General features: G+C 34.5%; 2 protein-coding genes across 2 annotated transcripts; both read left to right on the top strand.

Annotated features, from left to right (window-relative positions):
- The first annotated feature begins 154 nt into the window (after window positions 1-154).
- On the top strand, window positions 155-1,458 carry LOC26528983 (glycine, alanine and asparagine-rich protein). The gene is made up of 2 exons (XM_015178882.3): window positions 155-342; window positions 399-1,458. The coding sequence occupies exons 1-2, from the start codon at window positions 259-261 to the stop codon at window positions 1,308-1,310; spliced, it is 996 nt and encodes a 331-aa protein (XP_015034368.1). The 5' UTR covers window positions 155-258; the 3' UTR covers window positions 1,311-1,458.
- Window positions 1,459-2,575: 1,117 nt separating this feature from the next.
- LOC6640296 lies at window positions 2,576-3,211 on the top strand. The gene is made up of 3 exons (XM_015178865.3): window positions 2,576-2,686; window positions 2,739-2,853; window positions 2,913-3,211. The coding sequence occupies exons 1-3, from the start codon at window positions 2,587-2,589 to the stop codon at window positions 3,136-3,138; spliced, it is 441 nt and encodes a 146-aa protein (XP_015034351.2). The 5' UTR covers window positions 2,576-2,586; the 3' UTR covers window positions 3,139-3,211.
- Window positions 3,212-22,217: the final 19,006 nt, after the last annotated feature.

The raw sequence follows: 22,217 nt of genomic DNA, 5'->3' as shown, positions 1-22,217 counted from the left end.
AATAACTTTAATTGCTTCGCCCTGACTTGGCATAGCTTTTATAGTCGCCTTAGGAGCCAATTGGCATTGCGAGTGTTTCAACACCTGAATTCAGGGTAAACCGAATGAAAGGTGATAGCCCAATTAGCATACCATTCAAACTTCACTCAAATAGCATTTTTGTAATTCAATCGCAGTAACTTTGAGCAATTTCTCAATATAAATATATATAGAATCCTGAGCGATGAGCAGAAGTGACCAAGTAAAACAACTTTCTCCATGCGCATACGAGGCAGCTCATATCTTTGGCTACTGCTTGTTTTAAATATCATGAATGCCACGAATGGCTATCGAATGGTGAAGGTAAGAGGTTCCTCTTGGTCCACCCACCAATTGCATATATATTCACCTGATCACAGAGACACTACCAAGGACAAGGTCCCGCAAATCTCTATGCCGACTTTGCGTCCATTAACACGGGTGCCGGAGGAGGAAGAGGAGTGGGAGCTTTCAAGCAAGAGGATTGTCATTTAATAAATGCAGGTGAAGCAGCGGGTGTAGGTGGAGGAGGTGTAGGAGGAGCTGCTGGATCCTCTGGAGCCGGCAGTGGCCAGCAACAATGTAGTCCTGGTCAAGAAGATCCCGGCCGCAAATGTGATGTAAAACAAATCTTTCAACCCGGCGACCCGAAACAAAAGTCCTCAAGCATTGCCATAAAGGCAGCCCAGGATGCCAGAGCCGCAAGTGAGGCTCAAGCAGCCGCTGGTCTAGCTGCTGCCCAGCACATCAAGCAGGAACTCGCCGAGAAGGCCTTCCAATCGGCCAAGGCAGCCGAAGCGGCACTCACAGGCAAGCAAATGGTTGTCGAGCAATTGGAGCAGGAAATGAACGAAGCCTCCGCCGTGGTCGAGGAGGAGTCCTCCTCTCTGCAGAACACAGAGATGAATATGAATGCCGCCGTGGATGCAGCACGTGCTGCTACCCAGCAATTTGAGGCCCTAACCGAGCTTCAAAAAACCGCCAAGGATAATCTGGCCAATATTCAAACCGTCGCAATGGGTTCACAGCAAGAAATGGCTTCGAAAACTCAATTACTCGAGGCAGCCAAAAACCGTGTAGGTTTGCTCCAAAAGCAATTGCAAAGTGCTCGCGAAGACTTTGAGAAGACGAAACAAGCCGCCTACAAAGCAGCTTGTGCTGCGGTTGAGGCCAAACAGAAGGCATCATCGAATGCGACCAATTTTAGGCTACGTCGACGAAGTCATCGTCGAGGTCGTAGACGAGAGGAGGTAACGGATGAGAGGCAAGGGGCAAATGCTGGCCAAACTTAAACAAATGTTTCTTTTTTCTCCACTTTTATGTATATATATTTTGTATATTATATATTTTCTTGTGTTTAGCTGACAAAGAGAGTTTAGAGAACGCAAAGTGAGCAGGTGCAATAGGAAATAGTTTCTTATTCAAGGACAATTTGTCTCCAAACTTACAATTTTAGATAGTAAACATAATTCATAATGAATAGATTGTATTAATTATAAATATTTACTGTTGAAAATGGAAGTAAACTTTAATTGAATGACATAAGTTACTGTATGTTTAGAGTACAGAATCTAGAAGTAAACATTATTCAAAGCCTTGAATTAAAGATGCCAACAATATTCATAAATATTTACAGTTAAAATAGAAAACCATGTCAAACTTAATACCCAGTGGGTCTTCAAAGGTTTCGTATAATTTCCGTAAATTCTCATAATGACAAAATGAGAAGAGCCAAAATTACTAACTAGCCGAAAAATCTTAATTTTTTGATCGAACCCTCCAAAAATATTTTCTAGAGCAAAAAAAACAAACATCTGGGCTTCAAATTGAAGTCTAATAACCTCGAAAATATATCTATAAATATAGATAAAAAGTCCTGAAAATTACAGATTTTCTGGATTGGGAATTTCTTCCCTAAGAGATAAGTTTGTTCTAAAATTCTTAAAAGTTCGCAATCCAAGACAAATTTTGAATGAACAATTAAACAAGAATGATGAAAATTTCCCACAGAAAAACCTATATATTACTTTTTAAGCTGCTGAAAAGAGTGATCTCTTGTTAACATGACATGTTCCCTAAAATTGCAGATATAATCCCTCAAAATCTATACCTAGATTCTTTAGCAAGTATTGATGCAGTAATCGAAAGTTGAATTGTTAAAAAAGCTTCGTAGAATTTCATAATGGGTTTAGGACGCCCACATCCACCTTAAGATAGGATTAGACCTGTCAAGCTTTTAAACACCAAATTCATACTAAAAGTTAGTCAATCTACGGACTAGTTTTCTTATCAATTCTCTTAGCTGAAGGCATGTGTAGCTATGGCTTTAAATATCGACTCAAGTTTTGTAAGTGAAAGTAAACCCTCAAAACAAATAAATAAATTCTTAAAAAACTTTAAACTACAGCTGTAAGCAATATTTTTAGAGCGTTTTGTTACAATTCTTGATGAAAAAGTTGTGTAAATCATAAATATTTACACTCGAAGTATGATCCCTGGCCATATCGAATAACAGATTGAGTTTTTTCTTACCTATATAAGGTAGTAAATCAACAAAACCATTCACTTATGAGAATGAAGTGCTTTTTAATAGTTACTTCCCTGTGGATTGTAACCATTAACGTTAACGTTAACGCCTTGGTTCACTATGAGAAACTCGAAGCAGGCAGTAAGTTTACACTCTCTGGATTATTTCTTCAATAATTTTATTTTCTTTATAGCAAATGGTTGCAAGGGAAAAAGCGGTGATATTGAAGTGGGCGGCACTCAAAAGGATCCCAATGTTTGCGGTGTTTATGTATGCCAAAACACAGAGGGTGATGCTTTGATCCACTAGTAAGTCGTAATATTCCCAGGACAGAGGGTTTTTAGTAATGTTCTTGTCACTTATGTAGTTGCCAGCAACCGGCGGCTTATCAAGATTGCGAGGAATCCGGAGTCTCCACCGTAATGGAGTTTCCCATGTGCTGTTGGCATTGCGTAACTTATGTTGACTGTAGGCGACGACGCCGTAAGAAACGTCAGGATCCTTTGAGTGAATCTAGCTACCTTCGAGATAGGATAGATCCTGATGAAGTTGCTCAATACAACGCCATGAAGGAAATGCTCTGTGAAAGGTGAAAGCAAAGAAAGATGTCTCTCTCTCTCTCTCTCTCTCTTTCGCTCTATGAACTCAATAACTTTTGAAATAAATTCATTTTGGGTATTATACACCTCATTTATTTTGTGGCAATACTCTGACCCAAATACACAGAGTACAAATTGAGTCAGAGCCCTTAAGGATCAGAAGTGATACATATATAATATAAGTACATATGTATGTATATGTATCTGTAGGTACATCCATATGCTTGTTGCATTTTTCTGGTTTTTTTTTTAATTAGCCGCCTCCGGGGCCCAGTTGAAGTTGAGTTTGGTTGCTTTTGGTTGTTGTGGTCCTTCAACCCGAAAATGAGAAATTAAAAAAATATAAAAAAACGAGGGAAAAGAGATATGCGTACATGCGTTATAAGAAGACAGAGAGGGCAAAAAAAAAAACAACATTGAGAACCGGACTTGACAAGCTACTACTAACCGCCCGGGTTGGCGGGGGGTGTGCGCTCATTTTTCGGGAATGGAATTGGGATTGAAATGGGATGGGATTGTGTTCGTTTTGGGCTTGAAACGGGAAAGACAAGTAAAGACGACGACGACGACGACAATGACGATGAAGAGGAAAAGGGGGAATTTAACGCAAAATCAGGAAAAATGAGGGTCCGTCTTCGTCTTTGCCTTCGTCCAGGCAATTTGTGAGTTGCGGCCGTGTTGATGACACTCTGTGAGAGCCTCTACCTCTCTAGACTCGCATCCTCGCAATCCTGATAATGATTTGCCATCATTTTAATGAACTGTGGAATAAGACGCAGGCTAAAGGCTAATGAGACAGACTCGAACTAGTTTTTTCACGTTTACCTTTTGTTGCCCAAGTGGCTCTAGAAATCAATGATACCCGCATTTCAATTACAAACTAATTGTAGAGTGCCCATGACCAGAACGAACGCTAAAAAAGTCCTCTTCTTCCTTCCACCTTCCACTCCTTTCTTATTAATTGAGTGAACATGTCCATTTTTGGACACATATCAAAGAAGAAGAGCGATGCAGACCCAAAGTGATCATAAAAAATGAAATCAAAGAAAAGTAAATCGAAAAGAAAAACATCAAAGAAGCCAGGCCGAAGTTTATATACACTTGCAGTCCTTGGCCATGATACTATTACCTGTTCTATGTAATTCATAAGCTTTAAACTCTCACTCTGTCTCTTTGTACATAGTATCGTGTCTAATCTTAATCTGGCTATAAATAAATTCATTCCAATAGCTTTCAAATTCAGCTTTCAGTTTCTCATTCTATTCAAGAGCATACATACATATAGAGAAGGTGCTTTCAAGTAATGGCTAAAAACTTATATACTTATTTTGAATTTTATGTTTTACGAAAAATTTCATTGAAAAATTTAAGCAGTGGCGGTTTCTGCACGAAGCGCCCTACCAACCTGCTGAAACTAGTAAGTTTCTATAGAAAAAATGCACCAAGTGGCAACTCTTGGATCGCCAAAAGAAGAAGCAGCATAAACAGCTGTAACTAGTAAAATTTTATGCCGCCCTTGGAAAAATTTGATTTTAATTGAAGTTTATGTGGACTTAAATAGTTTGAAATAAAAATTCAGTTAATTTGAATTATGGCAGAGAAAATGCAAAACTATAGATAAATGATCGAAGGATATTGTATCCAATAATTCGTGCTACTGCTCAATTCTTTTCATAGACCCTATAGAATAGCGTAAGAAGTTAGTTAGTAAGTTGGTTTTGCTCCAAAGTGTTTGTTCAATTTCAAATGTAAGTAATAGTGTTGCCAATTTAACGACTATATTACGCGGAATTGAAATCTTAAGTTTCTGATTTTGTAATTTGATATTATTGCATCTATCAATTACGGAAATTGTTTCTTGTGTTTTTTTTTTAATTATTTCGATTTGTTTAAGAGTATTAAATCCAAAAACATTTATTTATTTTTATTTTTATAATAGACGCTATCGGTAATCGTTTCCATATCAATGAGTACAAAAATATTTCATCATTTTATTTGTTAGATTTAAAAAACAAAATCTATAGCTATTTTATAATACTCTCTACAAGGGTAGGGTATAAAAAACAAAAACCATGCGGTCGAACGCGAGTGAGATGGCAGGCATAATGTGACACGATGAAAGCCAGCAGAGCAAGCAGGATGGTGCTAGTCAGAGGGGACGAACGAGCTAATGGAAATGCGGCGACGTTGGCTGCGCTGCTGCCGTTGCTTTTAACAGAGTCTGTTACGAGTCTGTTGTGTGTGTATGTGTGTTGTTGTTGCTGCACTTTAATTATACCCTTGCAAATAGGGTATATTAATTTTAGTCAGAAGTCTTGATCACCACGACGAGTCGGATTGCAGTTGTTCTATATCTCGGATTGGATCACTATATCAAATATTTCCCATACAAAAGGCAACAATTTCTCAATAACTTTGTTGTTCAACCGTTTTTCTACTTTTACGGAAGGAGTAACAAAATAAACTTGCAAGGGTATACAAACTTCGATGCGGCGCGGACGAAGTTAGCACCGGCCCTCTGGTTTCAACTTCAATTTTCCGTTACAGAGCTCCCCCAACCACCCAATTTTTCGGTTTTATGTGGGGGATGGGGGCCACGAGGCCTCGATTTAAGAGCGGAATACTCTTCGATATAGTCGATCGGTAGCCGCGCGTTCTGACGGATGTGTCCAACGGTTCTTTGCAAAACGGAAAAAACAAAAATTGTTTCTATCGGGCGACGGCATTTTCGGTTTGAGAACTTTTAAATTTCCATTAAAACTGTTTCAATCGCATTTCCTATAGAAAGTTGTCCAGAAAACTTTTTTAATTGATTCTAATTTCTAATCCTAACCGTGTATGTGTGACTCTTGTGTTGATCATGATGTGTGAGTGTGTTTGTGTGTTAAAGATGGCTAATTAACACCTTTAACTTTCGGTCAGTTTCTGCTTGGGATTAACACGCGTGCTTCACACATTTCCGTATTATTACCACCGAATCCGTAATGCCTCAGGGGTTATCCGCAAAATTGGCGCGTTTTACACGTGTTCGCCTTCTGGCTGGCTTCTCTTCATCATCCGTCCACCTTCTCCACAGTCATGACTCACAGATTCGAAACGTAAAGCAATTAAGCAAATTTATTAAATTCATTAACATAGAAATAAAATAAAACAAACCTTAAAAAAATATAAACGAAGAAAGAAAAAAGCAAAACCAAAAAAGAAAACAAGAATTGGTGTTAATGAAAGCTGCGACGGGGAAAATTTTTCAAACACCCCAAATAAAAAAAAAAGTACAAAAATATAAATGTCAGTGAGTTCTAAAAACGAATTGACATGGACGGAAATAAAACTTCATGTCATGGTTTTATAATGAATACGAAAAACTTCCAGCAACGACAATTTAATGCTATAATGAGGAATCAGATGAGTAAGCAATGGAGTGCAAAGGTAATCCATATGGGACACGGCAGGTATCAAATTAAATGACTTGGTCAAAAGAAAAAACCTTTAAATACACGAGGAATATCGAATCAAAAACGTATTAATTTAGTTTTCTAAACATTTATAACATTTTGTTATGGAAATTGTGCCAATTTTAGACAAGATTAATGCTTGTTTCCCCATATGTTTTCAAATCGCAAGACTTTTTAAATCTTTTGATTGTAGAATATGTTGTTGTTTTGGAAACGATGCAGAAACGGCGAAATATAAATAAGGAATATTTAATATGCGTTTTTTGATTCCCTAAAATAACTTTTAGTAAGGCTTAATTTTTGATTAATTTTTAATTTAAAAAGTTCAAAAAAGGTTTCTTTGTTCATGAATCATTTTACAATATTTCGAAAAAGATTGCATTGACGATAAATTTATCTTAAACTCTTTTTCGTGTCTAAATAATTTATAATGTCTAAATAAATTAAAGCAAAAAACTATTTTAAACATTTTTTTTGACTAAACAACGCCAGAGTTCCATCAATTTTTCTCAAAATTTTCTATAATTTGTATGCTCAATTTGCATTGGAAATAAAAATGTTTGATTGTATGAGTATGTAACGTATTTTCGGCACATGATTTCCAAAAAAAAAAAAATAAAACATGTGCTTCTTTCCCTTCTTTTTCGCCTATTTCCGTTTTTTTCACAAATTTCAATTTGATTAATCAATGAAACACAACATAAAAAAAAACCAGTGCGGGCGGTGCAAAAAGGGGGCGTGTGTGATGCTGCAGCTAATTTATACATATACAAGATAGTTGTTTGAAAGAGGGGGGCGAGGTAAGCCTCAAAGCGACCGTTACAAAAGCGCCAAAAAAATTGAGGAAAAAAAGCGACAAACGTGAGCGAACATGTTGCTTGGCGACGCGAGTTAACTTGTCGCAAAGGGGAAATCGAGCTGAATTCCGATTGGTCCGTTGTGAAGTGTTCGACTCTTTGTTCGATGTTGCATGTTCGACTCACGTGTTCGTGAATGTTCGATTCGTTTTTTTTCTCACTTCTTTTTTAACGGTCGATCGCGACGGGTGTGTGTTTCTCTCTCTCCGGCTACAAAAAATAAAAAAAAACCGGGCGTTTTTCGATGCATATTTCCGGTGATGAACAAAAAATAAAAAAACATAAAAAAAAAATCAAAAAAAAAGTTTAATAAATGTGTGCAAGTGTGTGTGCATGGAGTGCTTGTGTCTGTGTGTGTATGGCGCCACAATATACAAAAAAAAAAAATAAATAATTAATGTATAAACATCAATAGATATATTTTAGCAAGTATTTTTTTTGCTATATTATATATTTAACATGTTTGTTCACGAAGTAGGCGTTGCTTTTTTCACTCGATCTCCCTCTCTTTCTTTCAATCTTTCTCTTTTTCTCTGCGGTACAAAGTTAAACTTTTGCTGGATCCCAAGATTATAACAAAAAGAATACTAGAAAATGTTGAAATCCAAATCCAATAGAATCCGCCACACACGCACACAAAGACAACAAGTGACAAATAAAATCAAAAAGAAACTGTTAAAAATATTCATGAGTGCAAAAAAAAAATGAAGCAAATAAAAGCTTTTCCGCTTTAACATTGACGGAATGAAATTCTATATTAATCTATCCATTCCACTTTTAGTCAAAGATTAGTTTAATCGGAGTGCTTTGGTTTCAGTGCTTTAACCGTCCAACGATCGCTTAAGATAGTACCATTGAGGAGGAGGACTTTCAGTCCGTCGTTCGGTCGGAGTTTACGATTATTTTCAACATTCTTTCATTCACCCTCTTATCGTGTATCGTGGTCAATGTTCCAAGGTTTCTCTACTCTACTTTACCCCCCCGGTTGACGATGATAAAAAAAAAAGAAATACGAAAACAATTCAAATGAAATTCACTTAAAAGAAAAAAAAAGAACAAATTACTGTGTTGCCGCCGCTTGCAAAAAGATTCTTCTTGCAAGGACATCTGTTCACATCTTACCGGGCAGCATTAGATTTTGTACTATAGATATCTCTAATACTGTCAGGTAAAGATGTCGTCCGTGTCCTTATCCATCATAAATCATAAACGACGACGACAAAAAAAAAAAAAACAAGTTTTCTTCAATTTCAATTGTGCGTGTGTAGAGAGTTGGAAAAACAGATCACAAAAACGAGAACAAACCACCAGAAGCGGAAGGGAGGAAGGAAGGCCAAAAAAGGGTCAGCTGGGGCGGAGGGAGGGGTAAATACGGCGGACTTGAACTAAAACCATTTGTGGATGATGATGATGACGACGATGATGATGATGATCATGATGATGTGGACAAGCGGCAGAAAATTGGTCATAAATTCTTCTTTTTTTGCAGAATTTTTTTGGATGACATCAGTGAAAAGAAAGAAGAAAAAAAGAGATCGCTGCTGACGCCGCTCCCTCCATATACATATGCCCTCCCCTTCTTCCTACTTCCCTCCCTCTTCTACCGTTCACTCCTATGAATACTACATCTACATATAATGCGAGTGTGTGTGTGTGTGTGTGCAGGTAAACACATATTATAGAAAGACAACGCACAGAAGAGAAGAGTAGAACCTATAAAAAATATATTTTATGATTCCGCTTCTTATTATTTCTTTTTGTCGTCTGAGCATTTAGCGCGGAGGCTGCTAACTGCCGCCTGTCCCCCCGTCCCTCTCTCTCTCTCTCTCTTTTCCCTCACTTCATCATTTGCCCATTCATTTTGCTGGTTTTCTTAATTTCTTCTTTTTGCAGGCACCACACACACACACACGCGCATACACACACAACAACAATTTAGTGACAAAAATTCTCATTTTTATGATACTTATCCGAAATAAATTTACGACTTATAGTTAACTAGCCAAATGACTGGCAGGTTGGAGAGTTTCGTTTTTGAATACAATATGCATATAATGCAGGATTTGTGACTATAACAATAAATCTGACTAGGCATGGATTAACATAAAATCAAATGTGAAGACATTTCTAGTAGCTTAAATAAAACAGAATTTAAATGTTTTTATTCATAGGATCTCGACTTTAAGTAGGAAACTAGGTAAAGTCAAATATAATGCCATGAGATCGTAAATGTTAATATTCCATTCAAGAAAGGTTATAAAAAGACTTTCAAGTTCGTTTTTGTTAATATTTAGTTTGAGGATCTTGTGTTTTAGTAGGAAAAAACCAAATAAATCCCAAGATAAAGTCGTGAGATCATAAATGTTGATTTTCCATTCAAGAAAATATTGTAGAAAGTCATTTATGATGATTTTTTAATATTTTATCTAAATTCACCTTGAGGATTTTGTGTTTAAATAGGAAAAACTATGCATAGACAAAGTTAATGATATGAGATTAATTTTAGAAGTATACTTTTACGTCTTATAAAACTGTAATACTAGGAGAAATTAGCTAGAACAGTCATACATAGAGTTCACTGTAAAATGTATTGGAAGAAAGTTTGTTTCTGAAATTAAGGGATAAGAACTAGCAAAATCTCAAGTTAGAATCTGGAAAAAAGTCCAAAATGCGTGGGAAACGAATTTTTCATGCATTTCAATCCAAAGATTTTAGCCAAATCGAATTACATCACATTTTAAAAATGTGACAAATTTATAGGATTTAAATTAGAGTAAAGACCATTTGAAGTCAGTAAAAAGTCAAAAACTTTTAGGTAAATCATATTTTATTATTATGTTTTTGGGTTCTTAAATTATTGGTTATAAATTATAAGAATTAACAGCAGGCAAAACCATCAAAAAAACTCCACCAGCATATTATTTATTTTATGCGTCAAAAACCGAAAGTTCAGGAAAAATTACAAACAACCTTTGAAGTTCAATTATTAAGGAAAATATGGGGGATATAACAAAAGAAATTAAAAATCAAGTTGAAAGCGTTATGTAAAGTATTCTTGCCAAAATATTAGGTGATAACTTTAGGATTTGAAAAGTTTTGAGATTAGAAAACCGATTCTTAAAGATTCGTAATACTATAATTGAGAGAATGACTTCTCAGTTAAGTAGTCCAATAGTTTTGAGCTAAGATTCAAAACGGAGAGACTCAAAAAAATGCTTTAAAAATTTTACAGATTTTAAACTAAAGTAGTACAAAAATCTTTGGGTTTTTCAGTACGTATTTTAATCTGAAGCAAGATTACTCAATACTAAGCTTAGTAAAGCTAACTAATATAGCTATACGTATGTATATAGTGTGAAATTTGTTGAAAATATAGATTAGATAGATATAGTAGATAGTAGTGAATGAGTACGTTGAAAGAGCCATTATTAAAACGAGGGAAAAATATTAATAAATGGCAAAACCACTTAGACGTCTAGGCCGCCAATACATCTTGTAACCTCGATAATTTCCATCAAAATTCTTTCATTTGAATAGAGTAAAAAATGTATTTCAACATTTAGTGCACATATTGACAGCCGAGAGAGCAAACGACAGGAAAAGTGTATGAGATGAGGATGAGGAGGGGGGAAGTTGCCTCATCTCTCTCGAGATAACATTGTGGGTATTATACATTGAGGGCACTCATCAAACATTTCACACACAAAAATAAATATTAAACCTTGCTAGAGCGAGTGCCACTCAACAAATACAACTAAGGCAATTGTCAAGAACTGCCCAGAAGAAGAAGAAGAAGAGCACGAGGAGGAGGTGGTGGAGGAGCAGACAGAGGTGATGTGTGTGTACATATGTACTTGGAAGTCAACGTATACATATATAGAGGTCTCCAACCACAACGAAAGACGAAGAGATATATGGCACATGGTTCTATGGATCGTAAACGGTTTACAGTGCTTTTAAATTTTACAGTGGTACCCCCTATTATATTTTGGGGCGGGGTTGGTTGGGGGTTAATCTAATCAGGAAAAAAAAAATATAGACGAAAGTCTATATGGGGCATTGCAATGAATGTTAGTTGCGGTCAATTCACCACAAGGCGGAACGACTTCGACAAAACAAGAAAACGTAACCAGAACGAATATAAACACCTGTTAATGAACTTAGGAGCGTTTCTAATGAAATCTATTCCATCTCTTTCTTCGTCCCTCTCTCTCTCGCTCACAAGATCGGTTTTGAACTGTGTTGTTGGGTCGTAAATGGCGCCAGCATTTAAAAGGTTCTTACCATAATTAAATGTGGTTTAAATCAATTAAAATCCAATAGAAGTAATAGCAATACCTACAGTATATACTATATATATATGTACATAAGAATACATATCTCGCCACATACTAAATAATGCATATAATTTTCTATGGAATTGGTAATTAATTGTAAATGGCTCTTAAAATTAATTAGGTTTTTTTCATTGCCAAGTCTAAAGGAGGAATTAATTAACATTTGTTTGAATTTTGTCTTCTAAAACTTGACTTTTTGTTGAATTCTTTCATTAAGTTACGATTGTTTAACCTCCTCGGGATCAAGTTTACATGGGGTAACCAAAAAAATATTTAACTAATATGTAAAACGTGAATACCTATCTGCTATGGCCAACACTTGTCCTGAAACGGTTAAGAAGTGAATTTCGTAGTAAACTCTTTCATTTTTGTTCCAAAATGTAAATATAGTTCATTTTTTGTGTTTATATAAATTTATTGATTTCCTTAATAATAATAAAATTTTCAAATAATAAAAAAAAGAATAAAATGAAAAAAATTTTAATCAAATTTAATTTCTTATTTCTGAATTTATTATTTAAAATTTCAATACTAAAGTCAAAAAATTATAAAAGTAACAACAAAAATTAAAAAATCTTTTAAAATTAGAATTAGTATATAAAAATTTCAAAATAGTTATTTATAAATTTCTAGCGTAAGATTAATTAAATGGTTTATTAGATAGTTCTTAAAAAATATGAAACAAGCTTTTATTTTAGATGAATTTTTGTGAATAATTTAACTTTGATGATTATTACTTTTTTTAAATATTGTATAATTAATAAAAATGTTATGCCTAAAATTTCAATAAATTAACAAATTATAAAAAGACAAATAAAATATTGACTAAATTTTAGATGTGTCTATCCCACTATTAATTTCTGATCTATAGACAAATATTTGTTAAATTGCCTGAAGTGACTTTACTTTGGTTTACTTTGTACTTGTTGAATAAAATTGTTTGGGCCAAAAGAATTTCAAGAATGTAAATGTAACGACCTTGTTCAAGGTGACAACCAAACACACACACACACACATTATAAATGTACATACATATATCCAAAACTAGTTACCATAAATAACTGACCAGACCAAGCCCACAAAAATACAATTTGTTGTGTTGTGTTACGTATAGAGAATATTTATGATTTCATAATGCCTCTAAACGATTAGCAAAGTTAACTTTTGGACTAGTAAAAAGCAAAGTCACCATCAATTTCATGATTTTTGAGGGTAAAAACGAAGTGTAGAGTATGGGCCAGTAATAGTTTGTATAGGGCCACAGCCAATCTAGAGTTTAAATCGAGCAATAGACCGGACCGACACCCACTTCAAAACCACCAGCACCACTAGGCCAGCAGCAGCAAAATGAGAATGAGAATGATTGTATCGATTACGTGGTGTTAATAAAATGTGCTATGCCAGCGACCACAAACAGGCCCAAGATAATGCTGCTACCCACCGAACCCTAGCCAACAGCTCTTTGGATCTATCTATCATTAATTTCATTTCATTGCATATCTCCCACCCACACACACAGACACACACACACACACATGAAAAAGTTCACTTGAGGTTTAAAAATTTCAAACAATTTTCCATATGAGATTCTGAATATATTATTTTAAGTTTACCTCTGCTGATGATGATGATGATGGCCCATTTGACTTGTCTCTTTTGATTATCTATAGAGTAACCCAGTTTTGTATTCAACTAAAGTTTGATTTTGACGAAACCCATAATTGTGTATATATAAATATATATATATATTATCTCCACTTGAAACCCACATGGTCACATATCGGCGCCCTGGTTGAAGGCACTCGAAAAAAAGTAAAGTATCTAATCATAAAAACTCAATTCTAGAGTATCTAATCAAATTGAAAACCTCATAAGTGAAAGAATATCTAATCACGGAATAAAATTTAACTATATATAGTTAAGTCATACAGGGACGACGACATATGGTCAATGCTGATTAAAGATGAATAACTATTTCACCAAGAAGTTTAATTAAAGCCCAACCTGAAAGAGTCGTGATTCTGAAAGGTCATTAAATGGAAACTCAAAAGGGTCAGTTTGTTATTGAATAGACTCACAAGACAATTTGAAACTCTTAGAATTGATGGTTCTTCACTGAGTGGACTATTTTTTCTTTAGACTAAGATCTAGTTATTTGCTAAATGATGTTAGTTTGTCATCAACACACATAAGCAGAAGTTGAGGATTTTTCGTCTCTTAGTTTTGTCCTTTAGTTTAGAAAGTTAACATTTTCTTTATTACTTTTAGAATGGTTAGCAGCTATTCTGAGTCAAGAAAAGGCTAAAAGGAACTTACATTCAGAAGTTAACGATCCTAAATCGATTCATAGTTAAATTCTTCTCTCTTTATCATAACGTAAAAAAATCATAAGTTGGCGATACTCAGTAACTTCTGTTAACTTTCGTCCTTATGTTTAGAATGTTGGAACCTAAAAAGGTTTGCATATCTAACTGTCAGTTGAAGGCTTAGGGTATCCTTATCAGAGAAAGGAACATGGGCGATCCTAGGCTAGCTTGTGCGCCATTTAGCTGATTCTGTTCATTTTGAAACATAAGCCTAAATTTAATTTCTCTTTATGCAGTGCCCGGTAGATGATTTGTCAATTTGGCCTAGTCATTTAGGCATCTAAACAACGAGGATCCGGGTTCGAATCCCAGGCTAGTGTATGAATGTGGTTTTCGTCTAAGCCGAAGGCCTTAGTTTGTAAAATATAGTTAGGTTGATAGTAAACAACTATATCCTGAACTTATAATAATACTAATTTCTCTTTTTTCTGGTTTGTAACCCAATACTTATGTATATTAGTTCTATTATGTATAATAAATAATACATACTAAAATTAAAATTGGGATTCGTGTGCATTCAAACCATACCATGTAGCAACTTATTGACTTACATTCAAATTCATTCTATTCGTTTTTGTTTAGTTAGATAATTTTACTCACTCATTTACTCGAATTACTTTTAAAACTCATTAAATTCATTCATAGTTAACTTAAATTTACTCTTTCTTATATTCATGAAGCTCTCTAATATATATTACAACTTGAAAATTTTATAGTGGTCAACTCTTTAAATTGAACATAATATTTATAAAACTAAAAGCTTTGAATTTGTATAAAAATTAAATAAAAAATAAATCTGTATTCAAATATTCTACAATACTTTGTTTATTTCTGGTGATTAATTGGATTATTTATGATTACAAAGCTGCACCTAGATGATATATTTAACAATTCTCTATTTGTGTCAAAACTTTCATTACTTGACATTGGAACGCCTTCGTTTTTTCGGCGGCTCATAAATTTCAATTATGCTACAAAAAATTAAAGAGTAAAAATAAAAATTGAAATCAAAATATTGTACATACATCGTAAATAATGATAACAAAAGAAATGCTGGAAATGCTTAAGAATAAACGTGAACTTGCAGAGATTTTGAAAGAGTGAGTGAGTGAATGAATGAATGGGCGTAAATCAATTTCAAAGGCTACCAACAAAGTAATCAAGCCACATAGATTATTAATTGGAACGAAAACGTCCGCGGCGGGTTATGTCAAGTCATGTAGTTAAACCAGTCAACCAACCAGCCCAACCAAGGGAACAATTAAAAAGGGAAAACCTTTTTGGAATGATGCACACACACACACAATACACACACATACACGCCTTAAAAGCATTTGATAATTTCAATTAAAAATGCAATCCAATGAAAAACGAACAACAAAATTCAAAGTTGTCGCGTCTAATGAACTTGCCTTGTAAAAAAGTATCAATAAGATGAGATTGCCCTTAAAACTCTGAAACATTTCTTTTTTTGTTTTTTTGCTTCTTCTCTCTTGGTTTTTCTCTCTTTCACTCCTTTTTGTGCATAAATTAGTTAAACACTAATTTCCAATTCCGATTTCAGTCATGCAAATGTTAATTGACCACTTAAGTTAAAACTTCATAATGATCGTTAATAATACAGACCAGACCAAGCGGAGCGAGCCTCCTCCCTCTGCTGTTGCCGTTGTCCCCCTTTTTGGTTTGACTTGACAAAAACTGTAACCGGCCAAAAAGAACAGGTTGAAGCTTAACTAGCCTTAACTCTAGTCAAGTCCAGAAACTCGTAAAAGATATGCAACCCATACATGTTTAATATGTATGTATACATATATAGTTAGTTATTCAACCTATACTAAAAACTAAACATATCCACACAGAGTGTTTCTAGTAGTAGTTTTTTTACAGCTGCTGGTGATTCTAGTCCATGTGGCAATGGTTGTTGGGTCGTCGGTGGCGACTACGATCATGAAGATGATGATGATGATGGTGATGATGATGAGGCGACTAGCGATCAGCGAGCATGTGAAACCTGAGAGTGAGAAGGCCTTTTGCCTTTGAAGAGCCTCAGGCTCTTAACTGTGCATTAATGATCTTTTCTGCTAGCTCATTTATATAGTATATACATTTAGTCGTTTTTCTTAGTTTTTTTTTTTTTGTCGTTTTTCTCATCTCTCTTACTTTTAAAGTAGCGCAAAAATATTTCACAGGGCATATTCATTTCAAAGAGAGAATTGTTGGCGTCAAAAGAAAGTGTAACAAATGTATTCCATTTCATGATCAATGATTATAAATCATTTGAGTTTTAGTTCAGATTTCTTTCTTGTTAATCCGATAATTTGAAGTTAACATCTCCATCTTTTGCCAGTGCTTGTAAAATAATGTTAGGTTGATAGTTTACAACTATATCCTATACCTATAATAATAATTTCATCTTTTTCTATATTTTTCCATATTTAGCCCTATTTTAGAATCCTCGTTTTTATATTAACATATCCCAAAGCTTTCATTACTGTTCATGCCCATTTATCATCAATGATTATAATACAGATTCTTATACAAATATATATACATCAAGTTTTTTGTTGTAGAATCAGAATTTTTAGATCTATTCTAGATTATCATTATTTATTCTAAATTATTTCTTTCTTTTCAAGATTTAAAATTCAATGGTATGTGAATGATTACATTTAAGTCCCAGATCTAAATCCTTTCGAATTATATTCTATTATTTTCTATTCCACTACGAAACATACGTGTTTTCAATATTTTAACCTGTAAGAAGGCAATTGAAATCCATCGAAAAGGTTGCCAAAACATCTTTGAAATATAAGAACATATCATATCATCAAAATTTAATTTTCCATAAGATTTCAGCTTCCGAAAATAAAAATTTCTTTCTTTTTCCACAACTCTATTTACAACTTATATCGTTTAGACTTTTGGTTACAAAAAAAGAATCCAGAATAAAGATTTTGGATGACTTCAACTGTAGATAGAGCTGAACTCTGGAGTTAATGGGTAGCTTTGTTCTAAACAGTCCAAAGGTTTTCATAAGTAAGATAATCTTTTGAAAATAAGGTTTTCAATTATTTTCTCTAGAGTAAACATTAGAATTCACCCCACTAAATAACTGAAAGCAAGTAAACTATGTAGACAAAATTAAGTTTTTTTTATGAAAACCTAATTAGTTTTAGTCTTTAACCAAACACTAACTGACTAACAGTTTATCTTAATTGATCAAATCACACACACACACACACACACACACACACACACACACACACGAACACACGAACACACCTTTGAGGAAGAGGAGAAACTTAGTGGTAAGTCCCGACTCATGGTTCATAATCAAAGCCAATGAAGTTATTTCCTGGCAGAGCCAAAAAATGAAGGAAAACAATCCAAATATAAAGTACTTGGCTTGCCTATTAACGCCCATTTATCAACAAGGATAGAAGAGGAAGGCAACTAGTGGCGACTCGTGCCAAACCCCAGTAAAGGTGCTCCTACGCCCCCTGCCACATGGCCACATCCGTTCAATAACAATAGCAAAACTGCTGCGCCATGGTAGACAATTGGCCACCAAAAACCAACCAGTCAGCCAGCCAGCCAGCCAAGAGCTGGAGTCCCGGCTGGGTCTGCGGCTTTTACTCTGGCCTAGCGCAACTAACTTGCTTCACTTGGGCCACAGATAATTGAACCTGCAATTTCAAGGTTTACTTATCCCTCCTTCTATCTCCCCCTCATTCCATACTCAGCTACTGTGTGAGTGCGTGAAGTAAGTACACTTGGAGAAAACTTTATCAAACTTTCGATTCAAAAGGATTTTAACACGGATGAATAGTTTATCAAGTTCAATTAGTAAGAACATCAAATTGCTTCAAATTGTTTAAATGATTTTGATAATATTTTGGTCTAAGTTGCTTCTGATTTTTCACAGTGTATCAGTTGGACGCCAGGTCTTTAGCGACGGCATTTGGCATGCGCGGGAATTGCATCGCTCCGTTGATCACTGATCAACATTCTCGAGTGCCTCAAATTAGCATTGTTTGTGTGCAAAGAAGATCACTGAGCATTTTGGGTTTACAAAGAAGAAGAAGGGGAGGAGTAGGTGGTGAAGGAAGGGTACATATGTTATTAACTTTTATGTTAACTGTACTTGGTCAATCGAAGGCATAAAAGATCGATAAACAACTTTTGCAGCAACTTTGTTCATTATAAAGGAAAAAGGAGCAACTCTGTTCATTACGAAGAGGAGGATCTGTGTGCTCTTTGAGGAAGCAGATAATGATCTAGTTATAGTTTTTAGCTCTTGCTTACTTCCTTATAAACAACTCGTCGGTTGTCAAGTTACGCAAGAAATAAGTTTTATGGGTATTCCCATATTATACTTATCCTCTTTTTAAAGCAACTGTACTTATAAATATTATTTAAGTAATTGAATGGTGACTTAGTGATTCCTTCCTTATTTCCCGATTTGATAACATACATACATACATAGGTCGACAGAAATTACCTGAACCCCCTATTCTAAGACTATTGGAATATACTTTTCTAATGTATTTTGGTGCGCTGAATCCCTATCCAAAGTTTAAATATTAAGATAACCTAACAACAAATGCAAACTTATTTTTGAGGTTATGTTGAATCAAAGTGTTTGTTTCACTATATAAACGATGACCACTACATTAAAGCAAGACTCTTGTTCTTTCAAATGTAGTTTTATTTACTTTATTTATTTCTGAGATATACAATTTTAAACATTGCAAGCATTTTGCCAAAATCCTTTCCGCTTGCTTTCGACTAGAATATATTAGATTTGATTTAAATCCTATTTAAGAGTATATTTTGATGTGTTATTTTTATATTCTCTTGGTCTTACAAGACCAATGTCTTTAAAACAACTTTACATACTAAGAAAGAGAAGATCTATATTTGATTTTGGATCATTTCGTTATTGTTTTTATTCTTCTTTGTTGTCCACCAAACAAGATAAAATGTGATAAACATTCAGCATTTTCGCAGTTTATTAAGAGTAATTGATTAAACAAGAGTATCTATATATAGTCTGATCTTAAGTCTTTGAATTTGTACTCAGTTCTATTTATACATTTACTTTAGGTTTATCTTTAGTGCTTTAGAAAAAGATTAATAGAAAGAACATATTGATCTATACCCAGTCGTATCTTGACTTTTTTATGTTTTCCTACAATTACCTCCATCTAGAATAGATTAGACCATCTCGCTTTAAAAGAATAGAAAAAAAGATTAGTAACAAAGCTTCGTTTAATGCCTGGCAACAAAACTATAGATCATAATAAATTAGAAATATATCTCCAATTGAAATTTACGATTATAATTTCCATAAAATTTAATTTACAGCTTTTCATCCATTTTCTTTATGGCTCTCTAACCATATAAACAAGATAATCACTTGAAAAAAAAAATTTATAATTAAACTCAAAGTAATTCCAGATAGAGTGGGGACAATAGAGGAGAGCGTGGACAGTGGTGTGGCCAATGAAAGGGATCGAAACGGAAATGACAACTGGTTAAACCCGATCATCCATTGAAGTTATCTACTTTGACCTGGTCGACATCGTTTAAACTTTTTTTTTAGTTGTTGTTGTTTTTCAAATAGTATTATTATCATTCGGGTGAAAAAAAAACATATTTGTAAAGCGAAAATTTATGACATGGCCTGCAATTTGCATTCGGTATTTATGCATTGGGGCCACGAATACCACCTGGTGGTGCTAGTGGTGCCGGTGGGTACTGGTGGTGTGGTTCCACGCTCTCCATACTGTGTCTAATATCTCATTCCAAAAATTTTTGTCGTAATTAAAAACTTAACGTTTCATTTTAGTTTTTTTTCTTTTCACCCAAGTTGAACTAATCACAAAAATTAACGTAAATGATGCTGAACAAATTTTCATTTTATGTTAGCCTAAACGAAAATTAACAAAAAAAAACAAAAAACCAAACACAAAAAACAAACCTCCAAACAAAAATCTACCTGCTGCTAGAGGCGAATTCTGCTCCTCCTTCTTCTGCTTGTTCTTCATCTGGTCTTCTGGGGAGACTGGAGGAACTGGAACCGAGTATGATCTATCCACTCTTTTTTCGCTGGCTACCCACTTGAAATTGCCAAGTCAGTGAACAATTAACAGACAACAAGAAATGTGTGCATAATGAATATGCATGGGCAAATGCATTTTTCTTTTCCTTTTTTTTTTCTCTGCCATATGGAAAAAATAAAACAACTATACGCCCCTGACTATTTATATACATGGACGACAAGTACAAGTAATATACAAATATATATACTTACTTACTTACTTACTATGTATAAGTTTAACACGTAAAAAATTAGATAAATTTGCATAGAAATTGCAATGAACCTTAACACAAAATGTGGAAGAAATAGCAACAGGTTAATGGGCTCTATGGACACTAGACTACAAAGTTGAGATACATTTTCACAATAGAAAAACTTGAAATCTTAATACAGTAATAATCTTAAGTAAATTATCGCAATTGGCTTAATCAGAAACAGAAATGAAGCAAGTGTTACTAATAAATGAAATGGAAAGTTTTTTTTACCTCTGACTAACACGTGCTAGTGATAAGAATTACTACTTTTTAGTGAGAGGTTTATGTAGAGAAAACTTTGTATTCAACATACTATTCACTGATATTACAAACAATAGCTCTAGGCATTGAAGAAGTGTGCTTAATAACTCTAGAATTGCAAATCTTTACCCTAAAACCAGTTGGGAATTACAACTAAATGGATCGAAAACAGTGAGGTAAGCTTACAATAGCAAATAAATTTACATACGAAGATAAATTTTACGGTTACTTAATTAAAGAAAGACTCCTACTTACAATCGATTAAAACATTTAAAAATTTTAGCAACTAACTTCTTTTTAAGTCCTCTCCCATACTTTGAATATTTTTAAGCTATTTCATACAAATGTTGTCAAAAAGTAATTTAAATTACTTATTAATGAAGTAGACTTTCTTCAATTTTTTTATTGCAATTGGTGACATATTTTTATTAAAAGAATGATAAGTAATGTGTTTAAAGTAATTACTCAAAAGTAAGTTTTTAAAAAATTCCCCAATATTTTGAGTTGCTTATGGAGCAATTTTTAAAATATTTCTGATATGACGTGATCAGACAGAACCAAATGATATATTCCCATTTTTTTGTTCTTTGTTGCCTAGTGTTGGTCATTAAAACTTGTTGTAGTTGTTGCTGTAATTATTAACATATGGTTTTTGTTGGCATTGTTGGTGTTGTTGTGATTGTTGGCAGACTTTTGAACCCGCAGCAAGTTTAAATTAAATACTATTTTTTTTTTCCATCAAACTTAAATATATAAATTTGTATAAAATGTTTCTTTTTTTTCTCATTCTGCTTGTAGCCACTTGTCTCTCTGTGTCTCTGTGTGGCTACTGTTGTTGGCCAGTTTCTGCATTTGGTAATAAAGATTCGAATCAAAGTTTCTTATTTTTTTTTTGTTTTTTTTTGTGATTTTGTTTCTTTTTCGTTTGCTTTATTTATAGCACAACAAAAATTCTGTAGCAAGTTTGCCGCCATCCTGAGCCGAACAGAGTTATTAATGCTTGGAATTTTCATAATCGAAACAAGTTTTTCAACCGGCAAACCAGCAGCCAAACAGCCAGCCAAGTCAGGCAAGGAAGCACGCGCAGTCGCAGTCGTCTGGCTTGGAATAACTAACGCCTCTCTCTCGCGCCATCATGTGCCCCAGCCCCAGCCCAAGCCGGCCAGTCAGCCAGCCAGCCAGCTAGCCAGGTTTGGGGTTTGAGGCAATGCCAAAGCCAAGTCAAAAAGAAAAAGTTGCAAGTCCCCAGTCCAAGTCCCAGTCCTCCTCAGTTCCACTTGGAGTTTGTTACCTTCCTCAGAGTTATGGCAATGGCAAGACAAGCACACGCCTTGCGCGAACAGGTGAAGCGTTTAACTGTATGTCAGGAGGTAGCTCAGATTCAGGTGGGCGATGGACGGAGGGCGGGGGGTGTGCCAGTGAGTTTGGGGGACAGAGGAT

Source organism: Drosophila willistoni (assembly GCF_018902025.1).
Source record: "Drosophila willistoni isolate 14030-0811.24 chromosome 2L unlocalized genomic scaffold, UCI_dwil_1.1 Seg196, whole genome shotgun sequence".
Classification (NCBI taxonomy): Eukaryota; Metazoa; Arthropoda; class Insecta; order Diptera; family Drosophilidae; genus Drosophila; species Drosophila willistoni.
Note: the sequence above shows the minus strand (reverse complement) of the source record. Positions and strands in the feature narration are given on the sequence as shown.

What these genes read in the sequence shown, in the direction of transcription:
- LOC26528983 (XM_015178882.3), top strand. Translation starts at nt 259, where the DNA reads ATGCGCATACGAGGCAGCTCATATCTTTGGCTACTGCTTGTTTTAAAT. An exon ending in ATGGCTATCGAATGGTGAAG is followed by an intron (nt 343 to 398) that starts GTAAGAGGTTCC and finishes ACCTGATCACAG; the next exon opens with AGACACTACCAAGGACAAGG.
- LOC6640296 (XM_015178865.3), top strand. Translation starts at nt 2,587, where the DNA reads ATGAGAATGAAGTGCTTTTTAATAGTTACTTCCCTGTGGATTGTAACC. An exon ending in TGAGAAACTCGAAGCAGGCA is followed by an intron (nt 2,687 to 2,738) that starts GTAAGTTTACAC and finishes TTTTCTTTATAG; the next exon opens with CAAATGGTTGCAAGGGAAAA. An exon ending in GGTGATGCTTTGATCCACTA is followed by an intron (nt 2,854 to 2,912) that starts GTAAGTCGTAAT and finishes TCACTTATGTAG; the next exon opens with TTGCCAGCAACCGGCGGCTT.